The sequence below is a fragment of the Balaenoptera ricei genome, chromosome 11 (assembly GCF_028023285.1).
Source record: "Balaenoptera ricei isolate mBalRic1 chromosome 11, mBalRic1.hap2, whole genome shotgun sequence".
Classification (NCBI taxonomy): domain Eukaryota; kingdom Metazoa; phylum Chordata; class Mammalia; order Artiodactyla; family Balaenopteridae; genus Balaenoptera; species Balaenoptera ricei.
Window position 1 is genome coordinate 69,033,366 of NC_082649.1, and position 17,757 is coordinate 69,051,122.

Consider the following 17,757-nt stretch of genomic DNA (forward strand, 5'->3'; position numbering starts at 1 on the left):
GGTTGTTAATCCCACTCCTCAGCTCCTATCACGTTATCTTCTCTGTCTGCTTAAATATGAGCAGACCATTTGGAAGCCCAGATACTGGGGGGAGACAGGCACAAAGAAGTCAGAGACCAAAAGAAACAAACAAAAACCTGAAGGAACCTGGGCTACATGGGGAGATGGAAGTGTAAAAAAAATGCTATAAATTGTGTATACAAGGGTTGAAGAAATAAATATACTGCAGATAATGAGAACTGGATTTCTCACTGTTGGAGAAAGTAGTCACCAGAAAGGAATGGAGGAAGACATCAATGAACCCTTTTGTGCTGGAGTAGAGTCCGAGGTTTCAGTATAGACTCACTGTTGTAAATGTATATACAGATAGACAGATAAAGATGTAATTATAGATATGTGTGTATACATGGGCTATACATATACATATTTCCTAGTTCTTGTGAGAGAGTCTAGAAGCAGTGACATCCCACTAGCAATGAGCACACTCAGCACCCAGATCTTGATTTCTAAATGCCATTCACCAATAAATGGAACCAGAACTCCTTGAGAAGTGGCTGATTCCAGGGAAAATACAAGATGAGCTGAAGATCTTGTGGTAACAAAAAGTAAGGAAGTGATCAAATAAGGACAGGGGCATGTCAAAAGGGCACAGGAGCCAACCTGGAAGAGCTCCCAATGCCAAAGCTAGAATAATTTGGGCAAGAAAATTATAATATTGAATTACCACCCATAGAATAAGTATTCATGAGTCCAAACTGACATAAATAAATAATCAAATAAATAAATAAACAGGCGAGAAGGGACAGTTCTTCCTTACAGAAGAATGCCAATTAATAAATGTAGAAGGAATGAGAGAAATAGAAAAGTACCATGAGAACACTGCAGTAATAATTGCTGCAGGCACGATCTACCAGTGGATGCTAAAATTAATGGGCAAAGGTTTGAGAGAAATGGGATATTTGCATAGTCTCAAAGTTTCCCCCAAGAAATGTACTGATTACAAAGGGAAGAGGAGAACCAAGCAGATACCAGCTTAACCATATGATCAAAGTTAACATCACCAATAATAAGATATACTGACATTATGTTCTCCCTGATATGATGCACTGAGAAGGACACATTATTTTCTATGGTGTACTTCCTAAAAATGCATAACCTCAGTCAAATCATAGGAAAACATTAGACAAACACAAATTGAGGGACAGTAAACAAAATAACTGACCAGGACTTTTAAAAAGTATCGAGGTCATGAAAGACAAGGAAAGACATAGAAACTGCCAGGGATTGGAGGAGATTAAGGACACATGACAACTAAAAGCAATGTGGGATTCTGGATTGGATCATGGTATAGAAAAAGGAGGCTAGTGCAAAAACTGGTGAAATCCAAATCCAGTTTTCACTTTGGTTAGTATTAATGTACCAATGTTAATTTCTTCATTGATATTTGTACTGTGGTTATGCAAGATGATAACTTTAAAGGAAACTGGGTGAAGGGTTAGGGAATTTCTGTACTATTTTGGCAACCTCTCTGTAAATCTAAAGTTATTTCAAGATAAAAAGTTTTTTTAAGCTATCATCCTCACAGAGCTGACAGAATCAATGGCATCAATGAAATATGAGCAAGATATTATTTTTTAAAAGGACTAAGAAGAGATCCTGAAAATTAAAACTATGGTAATAAAATGTAAAACATTACAGAAAGGTTGGAAGATAAAATTGAGAAATCTGATAAAAAGACACACAGATGGAAAATTGGAGAGGAAACAGAAAAAAAGAAAAGGATCTGAGTTAAAGGTTCTAGAAAGAGAATAGAGAAAAGGGAAGGGAGGAAATAGTCAAAGAAATCATTCAGGAAAACCTCCCAGAACTGAAGGACACAAGAATCTAGTTTGAAAATGTCCACTAAATGGTAAGGAATGATAATAAACCCCACCGAGGTATATCAGGGTAGAATTTCTGAACACTTGGCACAGGGAAAAAATTTGCAAGTTTCTAGAGATAAAAATCAGGTCACACAGGGCTTCCCTGGTGGCGCAGTGGTTGAGAGTCTGCCTGTTAATGCAGGGGACACGGGTTCGAGCCCTGGTCTGGGAAGATCCCACATGCCACGGAGCAGCTGGGCCCGTGAGCCACAACTACTGAGCCTGCGCGTCTGGAGCCTGTGCCCCGCAACGGGAGGGGCCGCGATAGTGAAAGGCCCGCGCACCGCGATGAAGAGCGGTCCCCGCACCGCGATGAAGAGTGGCCCCCGCTTGCCGCAGCTAGAGAAAGCCCTCGCACAGACCGAGGACCCAACACAGCCAAAAATAAATAATAAATAAATAAATAAAGTAGCTATAAAATTAAAAAAAAAAAAAAAAATCAGGTCACACAATGGATTGGGAATCCGAACCATACTGGACCTTTGCATAGCAACTCAGGAAGCTGGAAGGAATGGAGTGCTGCCTTAGAAATTCTGAGGCAAATGGTTTCCACCCTGGACTTCCACACTCACCTAAAATCTCTGCCAGGTGTGGGGGAGAGGGCGGGCTTTCTGAGACATGAAAGTCCAGAAGTCTGGCTCCCATGTACCTTTGCTCATGATGCTAATTGAAAATGTTCTCTACGCACCAAGGGAGAAAATCAGAAACCAAGGAAGAGGAGTCTACAGTATGCAGAAAGAGGGACTCCAACTCAGAAGAGAGGTGAAGGAAATCCCTGGCACATGTCCGAGCCGAAGGCTCTGTTCACAGGCACAAGTCAGGAGGCTCCAGACAAGACTTCTCTGGGCAGTGACCCAGAACCCCAGATACACGTGCATGTATGAGAAGAGGTCAGATAGAAGGGCAGGGAGTTTGGGGCAGAATTAGTAAAGGTTCACAGAAAACTAAGCAAACAAACAAATACCAGACAGTTGTCACCTGCAGGAAAAAAATGTAAAAATTGTACCCCAAAGTGTGCATTACGAGTCACACAGTTCTGAACAGCATTTGCCCCATCAGGACAATGTTAACACTGAGTCCTGACCTGCCATATCACAATATGACACTGGGGGGGTGGGTGGTGGTGGAGGAGAGCTATGTCCTCCACTCCCCAGTGGATGTCCATGGATAATGCCTAAAACTGAACAATCATGAAGTAGCGACATAAGTATGTCATTTAGAGGTATGGAGCTCTGAGATTAGAAAGTGACAGCCTCTGGGGAGTTGGAGGTGGAGAGGAGGGGGCTGCTGTGCTCCTAACACAACACGCCTGGTAAAACTATGACTTTTCACTATGCATGAGTGTGATGCTGATTTACAAACCCTGACTTTAAAAATCCATCTAGAAATGTAAGAAAAAGGAAAAAAAAACATAAAGGAAGAAAAGAATTGGTGAGGGGGAGAAGGATGGGAGGGAGGGAGAGAGAGGGGAAAATAATGGAGAGAGAGGAGTCAGGGACAGGAGACTGACTGCTTTGACTCCAGCCTCTGGCCTGCAGACAGGGACCCCCAAAGGGCAGCAGCTGACATTATGCTCTGTTGACAGCACTGTCATCACCTCTGTTAACTCTTACCACCAATGAAGACAGTTCAGTGTTTCAATTCCCTCATCAGCGGAGTACACAAACCAGGGTCCTTAGACTAAAACTCCAATTTGGCATTGATGACCCCTCGCCCCCACTCCTCCATTTCCCCAAAGTTGGTGGCAATCAGAAAGCAAGTTGAGGGCCAGCAAACCACAGGGGTCTGGGAGAGAATGCCAATCATCCTGGGGACAGTGAGGGACCGTGCTGGGTAGGGAGGAGGAAGCTCAGAGTCTTCCACAACATCTGTGAGGCCATGGAAGCATTCACTCCCTTTGCATCAACCTCTGCTGAAGCCTATGCCGGGGTCATGTGGTCCGTCTCATCCAGAGCCACAGACAGCCATGCCTGGGGAGGGGTGGAGAGAGAAAGTACTACCTGAGAAGTGGGCTGGGTGGGCTACCAATGTCTTTGCCAACCTCACACCCTCCCTGGAATCCCAAATTTTCCAGGAAACACACAAATCTGTGATTCCTTCCAGTGGCCCCCTTGCACTGAACAAACATCCTGCCCCAGGGGCCCCTCAGTCCCAGGGAGGGGGATGACAAGTGTGAAGTCTGCACCCACCAGCCTCATGCAAAGTACAAGCTCAGATGAGAGTCCAGCTCAGTCTGGAAGAAGCCCAGAGTGTTTGGCTCTCTTGGTGGGCTGGGGCCCGCAACAGATCTTGTGTCTCAAAAGGGAAGGTGGAAAGCCAGGTGAGTACCCGGGAGAGCCCTATCCATCACTGAGGCCTTGCCCAGGCCCAGGAACCTTCATGCCCCTATATTCCTCACTGAGATCTCAGACCCTTGGGGACCCAAGAATTTGCTGGCGCCCTAGCGTGTGGTGCTGCTCCAAAATTCACCCTTTTGTATCCCGAGTTCACTGGGCGCTCACTGCAGAAGGAGCCCCAGGGTCTCCAGGAGGCAAGGAGTGGGTCACCCAGTCCCACAGATCGACATAACATTTCCAGCTCTGCCAAGGGTTTCTGAGGAGGCTCTGTGGGCAAATATACTGCTGCTGAAACTCGTGCAGGTGGGAGAAGCACGCCTCCCTGGGCAGCAGAGGGGCATGTGTCCTACCCCGGGAGCCCATCTGAGGAGGGAGGCAAAGGTCCAATCTGACGTCCCTGTCCAATGAGGGAGCCCACCCGGCCTCCAGTCTGCCATGGGGTGCAGCCACCACCCTCACCAAGCTGTGCTCTGGGGCGGAGACAGTGCAAGCCCCAGGGGGCCTAGTCTAAGCTGGGAGGCTGCCAGACCCTCCCTGACACGGATCAGTGAGTTTTCAGGGCCAGTCTCCTGCCTTTCCCCAGAAGGCTCCAGACCTCCGTTCTCCCTGAGCAGCTCCTCCACCACTTAGCAACGGAGACAATTTACATAATGCATCGAGTGTGAGAGCAATAATGGCTGCGGAAGCAGGGTGCCCGTTAGTGGCTCCTTGGGAGGGAAAATACCTGCTCCCACACCACCACTTCCTCCCTCATGGAACAGGGCCCTGAGGCTGCCGGGAAGTAGGTGCCTTGAAGTGCTTGGCTGCTGCCAAGAGGGGCCTGGAAGGGCCATGCCAGCCCTGGAAACAGAGCAACCTCAGGACAGAGATGCAAGAGGGAGAAAATTTCGAAAGCACCTGAGTTCTGAACATAACTCCACCCAGCCGTGCTCCCAGAGCCCACACCCGTGCCGGGCCGGACCTGCATCCGCAGCCTTCCGGGAGGAGGAGGCGCTCCAGCAGGCGGTAGGCTATAGCCAGGAGGCCGAGGAGCCAGGCTGCAGCTGCCCGGGAGGCGGTCACGTTCAAACACAAAGGCGGCGAGGGAAGGGGGAAAATACATAAAAATTATTGGCACGGTAATTGCTTTTTATATAAATGTTCTTATAAAAAGTTTTCCCCAGTGTGAAAGTCCCTTTAAGAATAAATTCACGGCACACCAATTTATTCCATGTCTGTAACGGAGCATAAGGAAGGCTCCTCTGTCAATACCTGATCAGGAGGCAACTGGCCGCTACTTGACCCGGCTTCCAGGTCTCCTGCACGACAAGGCAAACAGCAGTAGGCCCCTGGGGTCTGCGAGGGGCAGCAGGAGGGGGTGGCAGGCCTGCCTGCCAAGACTCAGCATCAAGTGAGACTCTGGGCCTCAGGACCAAGCCCGACAGCTGAAGCCCGTGCGCCTAGGGCCCATGCTCCGCAACAAGAGAAGCCACTACAATGAGAAACCTGCTCACCGCAACGAAGAGTGTCCCCCGCTCGCCGCAACTAGAGAAAGCCTGTGTGCAGCAACGAAGACCCAATGCAGCCAAAAATAAATTAATTAATAAATAAATAAATTAATTTTTAAAAAATTAAAAAAAAAAAAAAAAGCCCGACAAACCCCATCGGTGCCCCAGGAGCTGCGCTCGAATGGAAGATTCAGAAAAGAGGCAGCTACAATCATGCTGATGGGGAGGCACACGGGGCTGGGGGAGCTGGGGAGCATAGGGCTCTCCCTTTCTAGGGACAGGAGAGAGAAGGCAGTCAGCAGGCTGTGGGGTGGGAGGGATGAGGCCCCTGTGCTTGCCTGCAGGGCATGTGGAGGAAGCTGGCTGGTGACAAGGCACCTGGGGGTTGCAGGTAGGAGTGGCCTGTCCTGAGCTGTAGGAAGCTCCCCGTGGACTCCAGCTCAGCTCTAAGGCTACAGGCACCCATACTCTTCCCCCTAACCCGATGAAGGTAGCACTTCAGTGGACCCCAGCCCAGGGCAGAAAGGGTTGCTCCCCCTTACCAGGAGGCCCAGAACCTGGAAATGGGGCTCCTGCCCAGTGCCCCTTACCAGCCACAGCTCTCTCATCTGTGAAACGGGGCAAAGTCTGGGCGGCCTCACCACTGACTGGGGGCACTGAGGACGGACGGCTTGCACAAAGCTGTGCTCTCCATAGGGGTCGCTTGGTCCAGCAGCCCAGGGCATGGATGCACAGGGGTGTGAGGACACAGATCCACAAGCGACTGGCACCTTGCCCCCCTGCAGGGCTGCTGAGCACAGTGTCAGGCAGAGCGACTTGGGGGAATGTGCACTGTGCATGGGGACATGGCGTGTGTGTGTGTGTGTGTGTGTGTGAGCTCCTCACCCACAACTGAGATTTCTCGGCTTCACTAATTAATCGGTTAAATAGTTCTCGCCTGCTCGGGTGACAGAGCTTGCGGCACCTGCCTCCTCGCAGTCCCACCCTGGCCTGTAAGTGTGCCTGCTCACACCTGCACACAGAGCATGCAGAACTCTGCACTCACCACATACACACAGACGTACATGCTTGCCTGGTCACACATCCCACAAAGCACACACTCATGTGGGATCACACGTTCTCACACACACACATAAACATGCGTGCCTGGTCATGCTCCTACATGCAGCACTTCATGCGGGCACAGCCACTCCCTTCCACAGACACACAAACCTCACCTGCTCCTGCTCCCGCTGGCAGCACATGCACACACACAGGTTCACGTGTTCTCGTCTACATGTGCACATACATTCCCACACGCAGCATCACACTTCTCTCGTCTCTCTTCCACACCTGACCAGCCACATCCCACCTCACAAAGCCTCTGCAGGTCAGAGACTGTGTCTCCCAGTGAGTCATGGGACCAATAATCACCAGGGGCTAGTTGCCTTCTAGGTCTGACTGCCTGTGTTCAAGTGGACTCCTGCGAGGCCCCGGCATGAGCCTGCCCTTCTGGTCATGGTCTCCCTACCCCATATGATGGGAAGACTGAACTGGGCCCACCAGAGGTCCCTGGCATCTCCTGCCCCCTATGTGTACCCGAAGGATGCAAAAGCAGAAGGGAGAGGGGAGCATGGGACACCACTGGCCTCAGCACTGATCTGGAGGGCTTCCATGGGGAGGGAGCTGTGGGCTGGGTTTAAAACTGGGGAGAGGCCTGGAGGGAAGGGGGATGAGTGAGGAGAGAGGCAAGTGGAGTAGGAGGAAGAAGCTGAGAAGGCTAGTGGGGGCGCGGGGAGGACACATGGATGGCTGGAGGCCTAAAGGCTCCTCCTGCCCAGGCCACACACCTTGGCCAGGCCTTTGAGTCACTCCGGGAACAGCCCAGCCTCCCTCACCCCAGCCTGACATCTGAGTGCCAGCACACTGTGCAGCCAGCTCTTCTTCTGGGCCCTCCCCCCCAGCCCCCGCACCCTCCATTCCCTCACAAAGAGCAGTCAGAGACCCTCTACGTGGGCCAAGCCTGGCAGACCCTATGCAAGTTTACCTCTCTCAGGGCATCTGGCACCGAAGCTCTACCTTTTTGATGCACTGGGCCTCAGTTCCCCTAGGTGGTCTGGATGGTTCCCACTGTTCTGTGGGATGGTTTAGACCCTCAGTCCCTCCCTTCTCAGTCCTCAGATGCCTGCCCCTTTGCTAATCCATCCACTGAAGAGTTACTAGCTGAGCACCTACTCCATGCCAAACCTTGTGGTCCACATATATGTATGTTTGTACACTGCAGGCATGTATGTATATGTGCACCCTGTGTGTGTGCACAGCCCGTTCCTCCACCCAGACTGCACATCCTCTCAGGTGGGGGCCCAGCCCCTGACTCTGCATCCTGAGGCTAGGGCGAAAAAGTCCTAGGGTCAGTCACTTGGTTCCCTGATTCATGGGAACCCAAGGATGGATGGGGAGGGGGCCTGACGAGTCTGCCCAGGATCTACCCCCTGTCCTTGTCCCCCCTACCCCCCACCTCCAGCCAGCCAGCTCCCAGCACTGAGAGAGAGGTATAGGAAAGATGGGGAGTTTGGGGCTCTGTAACCTTCTCCAAACACCAGATCTCCACTCACAAGGAGAGGGGAGCCATGCTCAGAGAAGGTGGAGGGAGGCCAGGCTGAGCCTCCGTCTCCTGCCTGGTCATGGTAAATGCTGCTCATGTTGCCCCTGGGGCCGGCTGTGGTTTGTCAGAACCAATTACTTCTCTGCCTCTGCCAAATGCTTGGGGCTCCACGGATCTCAGGCAAGTGTCCCCGTGGCTGCCACTGATCCAGCCATGGATGGGGGTGGAGGAGGGCGGAGGAATGCAGATGGGGTCAGCCATCCCTGGGGGCCCAACATGGAAACCCATTCGGTCCTCTACTCCATCCCCCATCTCCCACCCTTGATTATCCAGTTGAGCCTCCGGCTCTGGACATGCAGCTCCATCACTCTCCAGAGGTGGATGCAGAGGCCAGGGGAGAAGGAAGCATACTCTGGCCTCTCCTCAACAATCTGCAAGCACTTGGTCCCCATCGGAGCTGACCCCCAGCTGTTCTGCTGCAAGGTCAGCCTCCCTGGGGACCCCAGAAGAGAGCCAAGGTGTTTATCATAACTCTTGCCATGGGAGGTGGGCCTTGCCTTAGGAAAGTTGGACAAACAGCCCAGATTCCCAAGATGGAAGGATTGAGGGGCAGAGATGCCCTTCCCTTCACCTCCACCTGCTTCCTCCCCAGGGGATGCCTCTGCAGCTGGTTCCCTTTCGTGGCCCATAGGCCCTGTTTCTTCAAGCTCTGGTGGCCTTTGTGCCTCTCCCAGTAAGGTCCCCCAAAGATGTCATGGTCAGAAGGTACTACAGATTGAATGTTTGTGTCTCCCCCCCAAATTCATATGTTGAAACCCAATCCCCATTGTGATAGTATTTAGAGGTGGGCCCCTTGGGAGGTGATTAGGTCATAAGGGTAGAGCCCTTGTGAATGGGATTAGTGCCTTATGAAGGAGACCCCAGAGAGATCCTTCACCCCTTCCACCACGAGTGGACACAGTGAGAAGACAGCTGCCAGCAAGTGGGCTTTCACCAAACACCAAATCTGTTGATGCCTGGATCTTGAACTTCCCAGCCTCTAGAAACATGAGAAGTTTCTGTTGTTTATAAGTCACCCAGTTTATGGTATTCTGTTATAGCAGCCTAAACAGGACTAAGAGGGCAGGGAAGAGGAAACCAATTTCCAAATTCCTGGGCTTCAACAAGCAAAGGTGACACTTTGGGCACCTGAACTGTCTAAAACTATAACTAACTCCTGGAAGGGCAGGCAACTGATAGTGGAGGGGGTCACAAAAGCACCCCCACATTTGCAGGGCTCTGTCTGCAGCCCTTCCTTGCCCCTGCTCCCTTGAGGACAGGGGCTTGGATCCCCATGTCACAGATGGGGGAACCAAGGCTCAGAGAGGCAGGACAGCATGTGCCAGGTCCCACGGTACGGGGAGGCCCAGCTCTGCCATTGTTCCCCACTTCAGTCTTTCCTCCACCACCCACCATTCAGTGTGGCCCACGGCACAGGCTCCAGGTTCAAATTCTAGTTCTGCCACCTACCAGCTGTAGCAGCTCAGAAGACACAGCTCTTCTCTCCTGCCTTGAGCCATTCTCTGTCCTCTGGGAGCTAACCTCAGATGTGGCCCCACGGTGACCTCTTGGCACAAGACAGAAGCTGCTGGCCCTTCTCCCGTGCCTGTATCACCAGGCATGGGTCTGCTGATCCCACGCAGAGATGCCTCTCCCATAGACCTGTTCCCTCCACACCCACAACCTCCACAGGAACCTGGGCAACAGCTCTTTGCTGAGGCTGTCCCAGAACCCTGAAGCCTCCTAGCAGGGCTCCCTGCCCCTGTCTTCCCCTGCAAGACTCCAGAAGCAAGGGGTTCTGAGTTAGCCAGAGATGCGACCACCCAGGCATGCCCCTCTGGGGACCTTCCTGTCACTGTATCCCCCACCTGCTGTGAGGCTCTTCTGACCTCACACCCTCACACTCTGGGGAGGAGGAGGAGAGGCCTTGGGAGGGGCAGGGGCTGAGAAGGGCACAACTACTGGCTCAGCTTAGCAGCCCCAGAGGAGCCATCAGCTTGGGGGTGGCTCCAGGCAGCTGGTGCCCATGGAAGGCATGGCCAACATGAGCCAGGGCCCCTGGGCCAGGTGTCTTGGGGCAGCCCTCCTCCCAACATTGACCTCCCCGTGCCCCCTCTCTGGTGGGGTACATGTAGAAGAGGTGCAGGAGACCAAAGCCAGTCAGCTGGCCGTCAGGCAGGAGCTCCTGCCACAGACGAACTGGCTTTTGAAAAGCTTCTCAAAAATGGAATTTTCTGCTTCAGGCAACAACGGAGTATGTGCGGGGAGGGGCAAGCAGGAGGGCAACAACCACCCTCCATCTCCCTGCACAGGGCTCGGGAGAGAGCATTCCCAGAACTCACAGTGGGGAGGTGGTGTCAGAAGAGGCCACCCCCAGGGCAGGACGTGGGAAGGAAAGAGGTGAGGAGCAGGCTGGGCTAGGGGGACAAAGAGGGGGTCCAGGAAGGGCTTCCGCCAGGCTCCAATGGCTCTGCCTCAGTATATCCAATTATGCTCACGTGGCAGCCTCACCACGTTTCAGACGCCCTCCCAGGAGCCCCCCCTCAGTCCCATGCATCCCTGCTGGGTGCTGAGCAAGAGGACCATATGGAGGGAATAATAAGACAATTAACTTTCCATTAAAGAATAATATATGTGGGTTTTTAGAGAGGCGAGCGGCAGCAATCCCTACCCAGTGGCATACTTCACACCCGCGCCCCGCCCGCCCCCCCCTTCACGCACCCCACACCCCAATCATCTACACTAGGAGAGAGCAGGGTGCCGCTGGGCCTCAGCGGGAGGTGGCTGGAGGAAGGGGTTGCTGCACAAGGAGCAGAGCCCCTAGGATGATGGTTCGGAGGCTACAGTAACCCTGGGGAGGGAATGTGATGGGCCTGGGTGGGTCTCCCTCACCACCGCTCTGTGGACTGAGCACATTAGCTGGGACAACCGTGCATGTCCTGCGTGAGTGCGGGTCCACCTGGCCAAAATGGACTGCCTCTTGGGGCACATGTGAACCACAGTGCTTTGATAGAAGGACCAACTGTAGGTCTGGGGGTCACAACCACTTGAACTCCCCATTCTGGCCCTCTCAGGGCTGCTTCTGTCCCCTGGCACCTTCCCCCACCCCAGCTTCCTTCATCCTCTTCTGCCGCCCCTCTAGCGTTCTGAGCTTCCCTGGCACTCCTGGACATTGCTGATCCCACCTGAGATGCCCAGAGAGGACCCCTTACCCCAAAGGGGTGCCAAACACAGCCTCGGCCAGCACCCCCTGAGCCAGTGTGTGACGGCGCATGTGTTTCAGTAATTGGCGGTACCAGCGGGGGGTGGGAGTGGAGGAACAGGGAGAAGCCTGTATTTTTTTATTTATTTGGTTGCACCGGGTCTTAGTTACGGCAGGCAAGCTCCTTAGTTGTGGCATGCATGTGGGATCTAGTTCCCTCACCAGGGATCGAACCTGGGCCCCCTGCAGGGGGAGCGTGGAGTCTTATCCACTGCATCACCAGGGAAGTCCTGGGAGAAGCCTGTTTCAAGGGCACCTGCAGAGGGCCCTGTTCCTGCCTCCCTGAGCCCTTCAGGAAAGGGGTCCTCAATGCGGCCAGACTTTGGTCCTTGCCTGGAGCCAGCTCCAGATGTGGCACTCTGCAAATATTAATTACACATTCCCAGGGAGCACTGAGCAGACTCGGTGTGGGGATGGCCAGGGGCAGACAAGATGGGCTAGGACTATGGTGCCGTCACTGGTTCAAAAATCCCATTTCTGGCTACCCACAGAAGTGGGGACACATGAACAGCATTTGTCTGATTCACCATGACTGTCCAGAGAAGCACAGCCGTGGGGAGGGGAGCAGGAGACTTGGGGTCAGGGATCTCTGAGCCCTGGGGTCTTGCTCTCTGTGGATGCAGCTCAGCAGTCCAGGGGAGGGGCCGCACCAGGCCTGCACCTCTGCCTTGATATTTCTCACCAACCCCACCACTACCCAGGGCTAGCAAGTCAGGGCTCCAGGATAGGACTGGTGGGTAAAGACAGTCAACCACACCTCGGTTTCCCCACGAGTGACTAGCAGCATACAGCCGGGCTAAGGCCGTCATGGGGGCGGAAGCAACCAGGGACGTAGGCAGGGCTCTGGCCACTTCTGCCCTGAGACACGTGTGGGGGTTGATGTGGACTGAGAAATGCTCCCACAGGTCCAGACTTGGATTGAGCTTCCCCAGAGGATGGCCTGTAGTCCACAGACATGACTATCCCAGGTCTCCGCTCCCATACCAGCTCTAGCCAGACAGACTTTCCTCACCCCCGACCCCCACCCCAGACAGAGGATCTTCTCATTTCCTTCTGTAGAGACCCTCCACGGAAGGTGTCTCACCCGAATCAGGAATCCGTCCCAGGGCTTGTTCACCTGATGAGCCACTGGTTCTTCCTCCTGTCTGACTATAATCTGTCTTGCTTTGCTTTCCCACAAGGTCCCCAGAGTTGTTCCCTTTCTACCCTGGACACCCAGTCAGAAGGGGATAGGTCCCTGGCTGTACCCATCAGAGTGACCTGGGCTTCAGAGTGGGGAGACAGGCCGTCTCCACATGGTCCCCCGTGCACCCCCAGGCACCTGATGAATTATTCATCCTGATCAGCCTCATTATGTAAATGAGCTCAGAGCCCAAGCATATGCTCTCTGCTATCCCCCCAAAGGATGACAATATGGTGCTGATGGGGGAGGGTAGGAAAGGGGCTCAGGAGACCTTGCTCAGCTTCTAGGGGCCCTGGAGGGGGCAGACTGCAGTAGGGCCCACACTTCTGTGGCCTGTTCACGGCAGGAGTAAGCCAGGGCTGGCGGGGAGGTGGGGCTGGGATTACCCGGTGGGGCACGGCTCAGGAGCACCAGGCCACAGTGGGCGCTCTGGGGTTAGATGAGGAAATGTGACAGGGTCTTTGCAGACAGCCCCCACACTCCACCAAGGTGTGCCATGGTGCCCAGCCTGTAAATGGGCCACAGTCTGCACCCAACCACGCCCCCATGGGGTTGTGGTGAGGTCGGGAGGAGGAAAGTGCCAAGACAAGGAAAATGCTCCTAAATGCCACCGTCTGCAGTTTCTGAACTCTTGCAGCTCTATGGCACCCAGCTTCTGGGGGTCGGGCTGCCTCTAGGACTGGGGCCGGTGGAGAGGGCAACCATGTTGGGGAAGAAAGCCAAGGATCACCCTAGTGGCAAGGTGTTTGGGGGCACCTCGAGGAAGCACGGAGAGGGGCGGCCCCAATGGGGACTGAGGCCATAAGCTTGGCAGAGGTGGTACCAGGGTCCACGGAGCATCGCAGCTGGGTCAGGGCTTCGATGCAAGCATCCTCCTGACTCTCAGAGTCTGGCTCTCAGGGCATGGGCTGGCCACATGGGCCCTCTCATATGCACTTGAAGGAGAGCCCTGGTGGCTTAGTCAGGGGTGCCAGGGGTTTTGGGGAAGAGGGGCCGGTTGGCTCCCTCCTGCTCTCACAGGGTTGCCCTTTTCCTCTAGAACTCTTCACCTGCTCCCCGGCCGCCCACCTCACAGGGGTGTCCTGTGCCAAGAAGCAGCCCCAGAGCTGTCAGTGGGAAACAAGAGGCTAAGGAAGCAGGTGAGAAAAACTGGAGCAGGACAGAGAGCCACTGGAGAGCTGGCAGCTGTCGATAGGCAGAGGGATGCCAGAAGGAGCCCGGAACGCCAGGTCAGCACTTCTCTCCCTGACTATAGCCACACCAAACCTGGCCCAGCTCCCCTCTTTCCCAGGCTCATCCTGCCCACCCCAAGAGGGAAGGCCTAGCTAGAGGAGAAGCAACACCCTGGGACAGGAGTCAGGAGCCCTGTGTTCAAGCCCCCATTCTGCCGTACCTGGCTGCATGACTTTGGTAACCACTGGGAAGGTGGGGGCGGGGAAAGATGTGCTCATTGATGAAAGTGTCTGGAATCACTCAACTCCCATCAGAAAGGAAGGGAACAACATATCCTGGGAATGAAAATGATCAATGAGGGAAATTCAAGTTTGATTTCTAGAAGCGTATCTGTGTCAGCCTGTCCCCTGCCATTCTCACCACCTCATCCTCCAGTCAGACCTCCCGGCCACGCCATGGACCAAGAATGAGGATCAGAGCAGGTCTAGGACTTGCCCAGGAGCACACAGTGGGTATGCTGAGCTGGATTCCATCTCTGGTCTGCACCACCCAGGAAGCTATGGTTCAGACAGACCTGAGTCTCAGGCATGAAATGTGTACGTTATTTTCCCACTGGCAAACTTTTAGGGTCTGAGTTGCCCACGACTATAAAATAAGCAGTATCCTTAAGCTGAGGATTGAAAGTACGGAAGATTCTTGACTGGAAGTGCATGGTTAACTCCTTATGTGGGGTACATCTTATGTCCCAATATGAAGCTTGGAGAGGCACATTACACACATTCCAGGGAACTCTCATTTCTTCATTAACCTACACAGCTGCACTTGGCAGTGCCCACTTAGAACCTAGTAAGTGCTGGGTGCTATTCCTGAGCATAAATTGACTTCTGTTCCGGAACAGCTTTTCCTACAGTGCCTTCTCTGGAAAGCTCTGCTGGCCTCCGAGTGTGGCTGAGTTATTGAAAGTTCACAGGAAGAGAGTACGATGCGGGTTACTGCAATTCAAGCCCAGTAACCAGGAAAGGGAGATTCAGAGAGGCTGGGCCACTGGGGTTGGGCGGAAGGAACCCCGGCAAGTTGATGGTGCAGACCCCCACCTGGACTCCCCCTCCTAACTATGTTATCACCACGTTAGCCACCCCTGATCAGCCCCATCCTGTGCCAGAGGTCCTACATCCACAGCCAATGTCAACACATTCACTGCCACCCCCATTTCCTGGGTACCTGCTACAAGCTAAGCATGGGGAAAGGCCCGAGGACACCACCTCATAGCAGCTGCCCCACAGACGTACCTCTGCTGACCTGGCCCTGACCAAGAGGGACACAGGAACACAGTGGAGTATCTAATCGCCAAGCCGGGGGCCTGGACCCCCAATAATAACTCCACTTACTCTGCTGTTCCCAAGCCCACCAGCAGTACGAGATCCCCGTTAACCCCCTGTACAGTTCAGGTTGCACTTTCTGGCCCAAGCCGCCAGTAAGAGCTCCTTAAAGTCCAGCACGTACCTGGGAGCCCCACCCCAAGCACTCCAAGAGCTCAGCTCTCCAAGCCTCTGCGTTTCCACGTAAAGAGCGACAGCTCAGGAGCCTGTGGCCCGACAGCGACACATTTTGCAGCCTTCTGGGGGTGACGGATGGCCTGCTCTTCACATCACTATTTCAAATATTAACATAATCTCCCAGGATGAATGTGGTCGCTCGTGCCTAATCAATCACCCCTCCCACCCCCAATACCTCATCTCACCAAGCACTCGCTTGCCTCTTGTCTCGTGCTGCAGCTCCTTGAGCAGGCAGCACTGACTGCTCTCTGGGGCTGTTCGGCCTGGCCACCCCACTCATTGCGAGGACAGTCTCTCTGGCTTCCGTGCACAACTACACCGACGGGACCCTCCAGGACCTGGACTCCCACCCCGTATGCTGCCTCAAAAACAGATCTCACCCTCCTGAAAAGCCCGACACCTACCCATCAGAGCCAACTAAGTACCACTTCAACGTTGTGACCTGGGGAAGAGCAGGCCAGGACCCGAAGGAGTCACTGTTTCTCTAGCTGTTTCCCCACCTGCCCCCATGAGTCCACAGTGTCCCATCACGCTGGGTCCTCAACTGCACCAAGCCTTCCTCACTCCTTATTGCTGAAGCCCTTCCCCCACTTCCAGCTGGAAGAGGGTCCCTAAAGGGAAAGCCAGTGGCACCAGGCTTACCTCACGGAGCTGCTGCACACCCCCAAAGATCCGCATCACACCATCGATCTCCTGCTCCAGGCGCCGGGCCCAGTGCTGCATCCTGTGTGCAGAGAGGAGAGGAGTGTCAGGAGGACCCGCCTGGGGCTGGAACAGCCCCGCCCCGGCCACCTAGGGGTGACCCGCAGCAGCCGCCCCTTCAGAACCCAATTTTCACTAGAAGAGAAACAGAGGCTGGGAACCAGAGCGTGCCTCTGATTCCCTTTGAAGTCTGGACCCGGTGGCCCAGGCTCTCCTCACGTACTGTTGGACAGCCAGGGAGGGGAGCAGATTATAGTTTAAATGCACTGAGGGAGTCCAGCGGCTCCAAGAAGCCTGCAGGGAGACTATTTTTCACCGTGAAGAGCCAGCCCTTGATGCTGCTGCTCTGAACATGGGGACTCAGGATACCAGGGAGGAGGGGACATGAGTGAGCCTGGTATCTGCTGGATCTCAGAGCCTTCTGCCCCAAGGCTGGGTGGCACCTGCGCAAGGGGAGGGAACATGAGAGCTGCTGCCACCACCAAGTCGCTGTGTAACCTGGGGCAGGCCCCTGCCCCTCTGGGCCTCATTTAAACAGTGGACATGGAGAGCTTCCTGCTCAGACGGCCACTGCCTTTCTAGTACCCTAGTAAACAGAGGCTCATCACTAGATGCCCCGCATGAACTGTCTACCCACAGGTCCAGTTCAGACTATCCCGCACCTTTCTGGGGGCATGGCAAGCCCCATGAGCCCTTCACCCGAGCCACCAGCCTGAGCAGGTCTCCCTTGCACTGGTGCCACGCTGAGCTCGTTTTAACCTACCTGGGTCTCACTATCCTCCTCCAGAAAGTGGGGATAATTTGGGGCCACCTTGTAGGGTCTGAGAAGAACACACGGGAACTGGAGGGTCAAGGGTGCTGCACAGGGATCTTTGTGAGGGGACAGGATGGACAGGTGGTCACAGGTCCTGTATTCTCAGCCCGCGCTCATGAACAGGGATGGTGTCTGGGGAGAGGGCTGGCCTGGGTTCTAACCTGTGATCCCACTTTAGGCAGTGCCAAATCAGGTGAGCAAAATCACACCAGCGCCTGCCAGGGCCTGCCGGCCAGAAAGACACTCTCCACACTGCCAAAAGCACTTTCTGCTGTGACCAAAGCCCCTGCCCTAATGCATCTGAAAGGCATCTCAACTTCCCCTTCCCACCAGACACAGAACGAAGCCTTCCCCGGGAGGGCTCATAGGAGAATTACCACACAGACTGAAATATGCTCACAGGTTAAGCACATCCCGTGAGGCCAGGTAAGGGTGGGGTGAAGCCAGTCCCCAACCTCTGGAGGGGTACCCCAGGAGCCATGGGATCCGGGAGATTGAGTCTGGGTCCAACTCCTGCCCTGGGCCTGCTACCTTCCCCACCTCCCCTATTGCCACTCGGGGCCAGGACTCTTATAGCTCCCTGAGTCAGAACAGCTTAAGTCTTTACCCCAGCCCCCTGCCCCATATCCCTGTGGCTGGGGGCTGGGCCCTTGCCATTGTGTGTGCCCGCATCGGTTGGCATGGGAACTCAGATCAGGA

At 54.2% G+C, this 17,757-nt stretch overlaps 1 protein-coding gene across 5 annotated transcripts in view; it reads right to left on the reverse strand.

The window, feature by feature from the left end:
- The window catches only part of CACNA2D2 (calcium voltage-gated channel auxiliary subunit alpha2delta 2), a 137,961-nt gene that overhangs the window by 96,185 nt on the left and 24,019 nt on the right, over nt 1-17,757 (reverse strand). For all 5 annotated transcript variants that reach the window (XM_059937648.1, XM_059937646.1, XM_059937647.1 and 2 more), the window contains exon 2: nt 16,185-16,266. In XM_059937648.1, the coding sequence (XP_059793631.1) occupies nt 16,185-16,266 (82 nt within the window). The remainder of the gene's footprint in view (nt 1-16,184; nt 16,267-17,757) is intronic.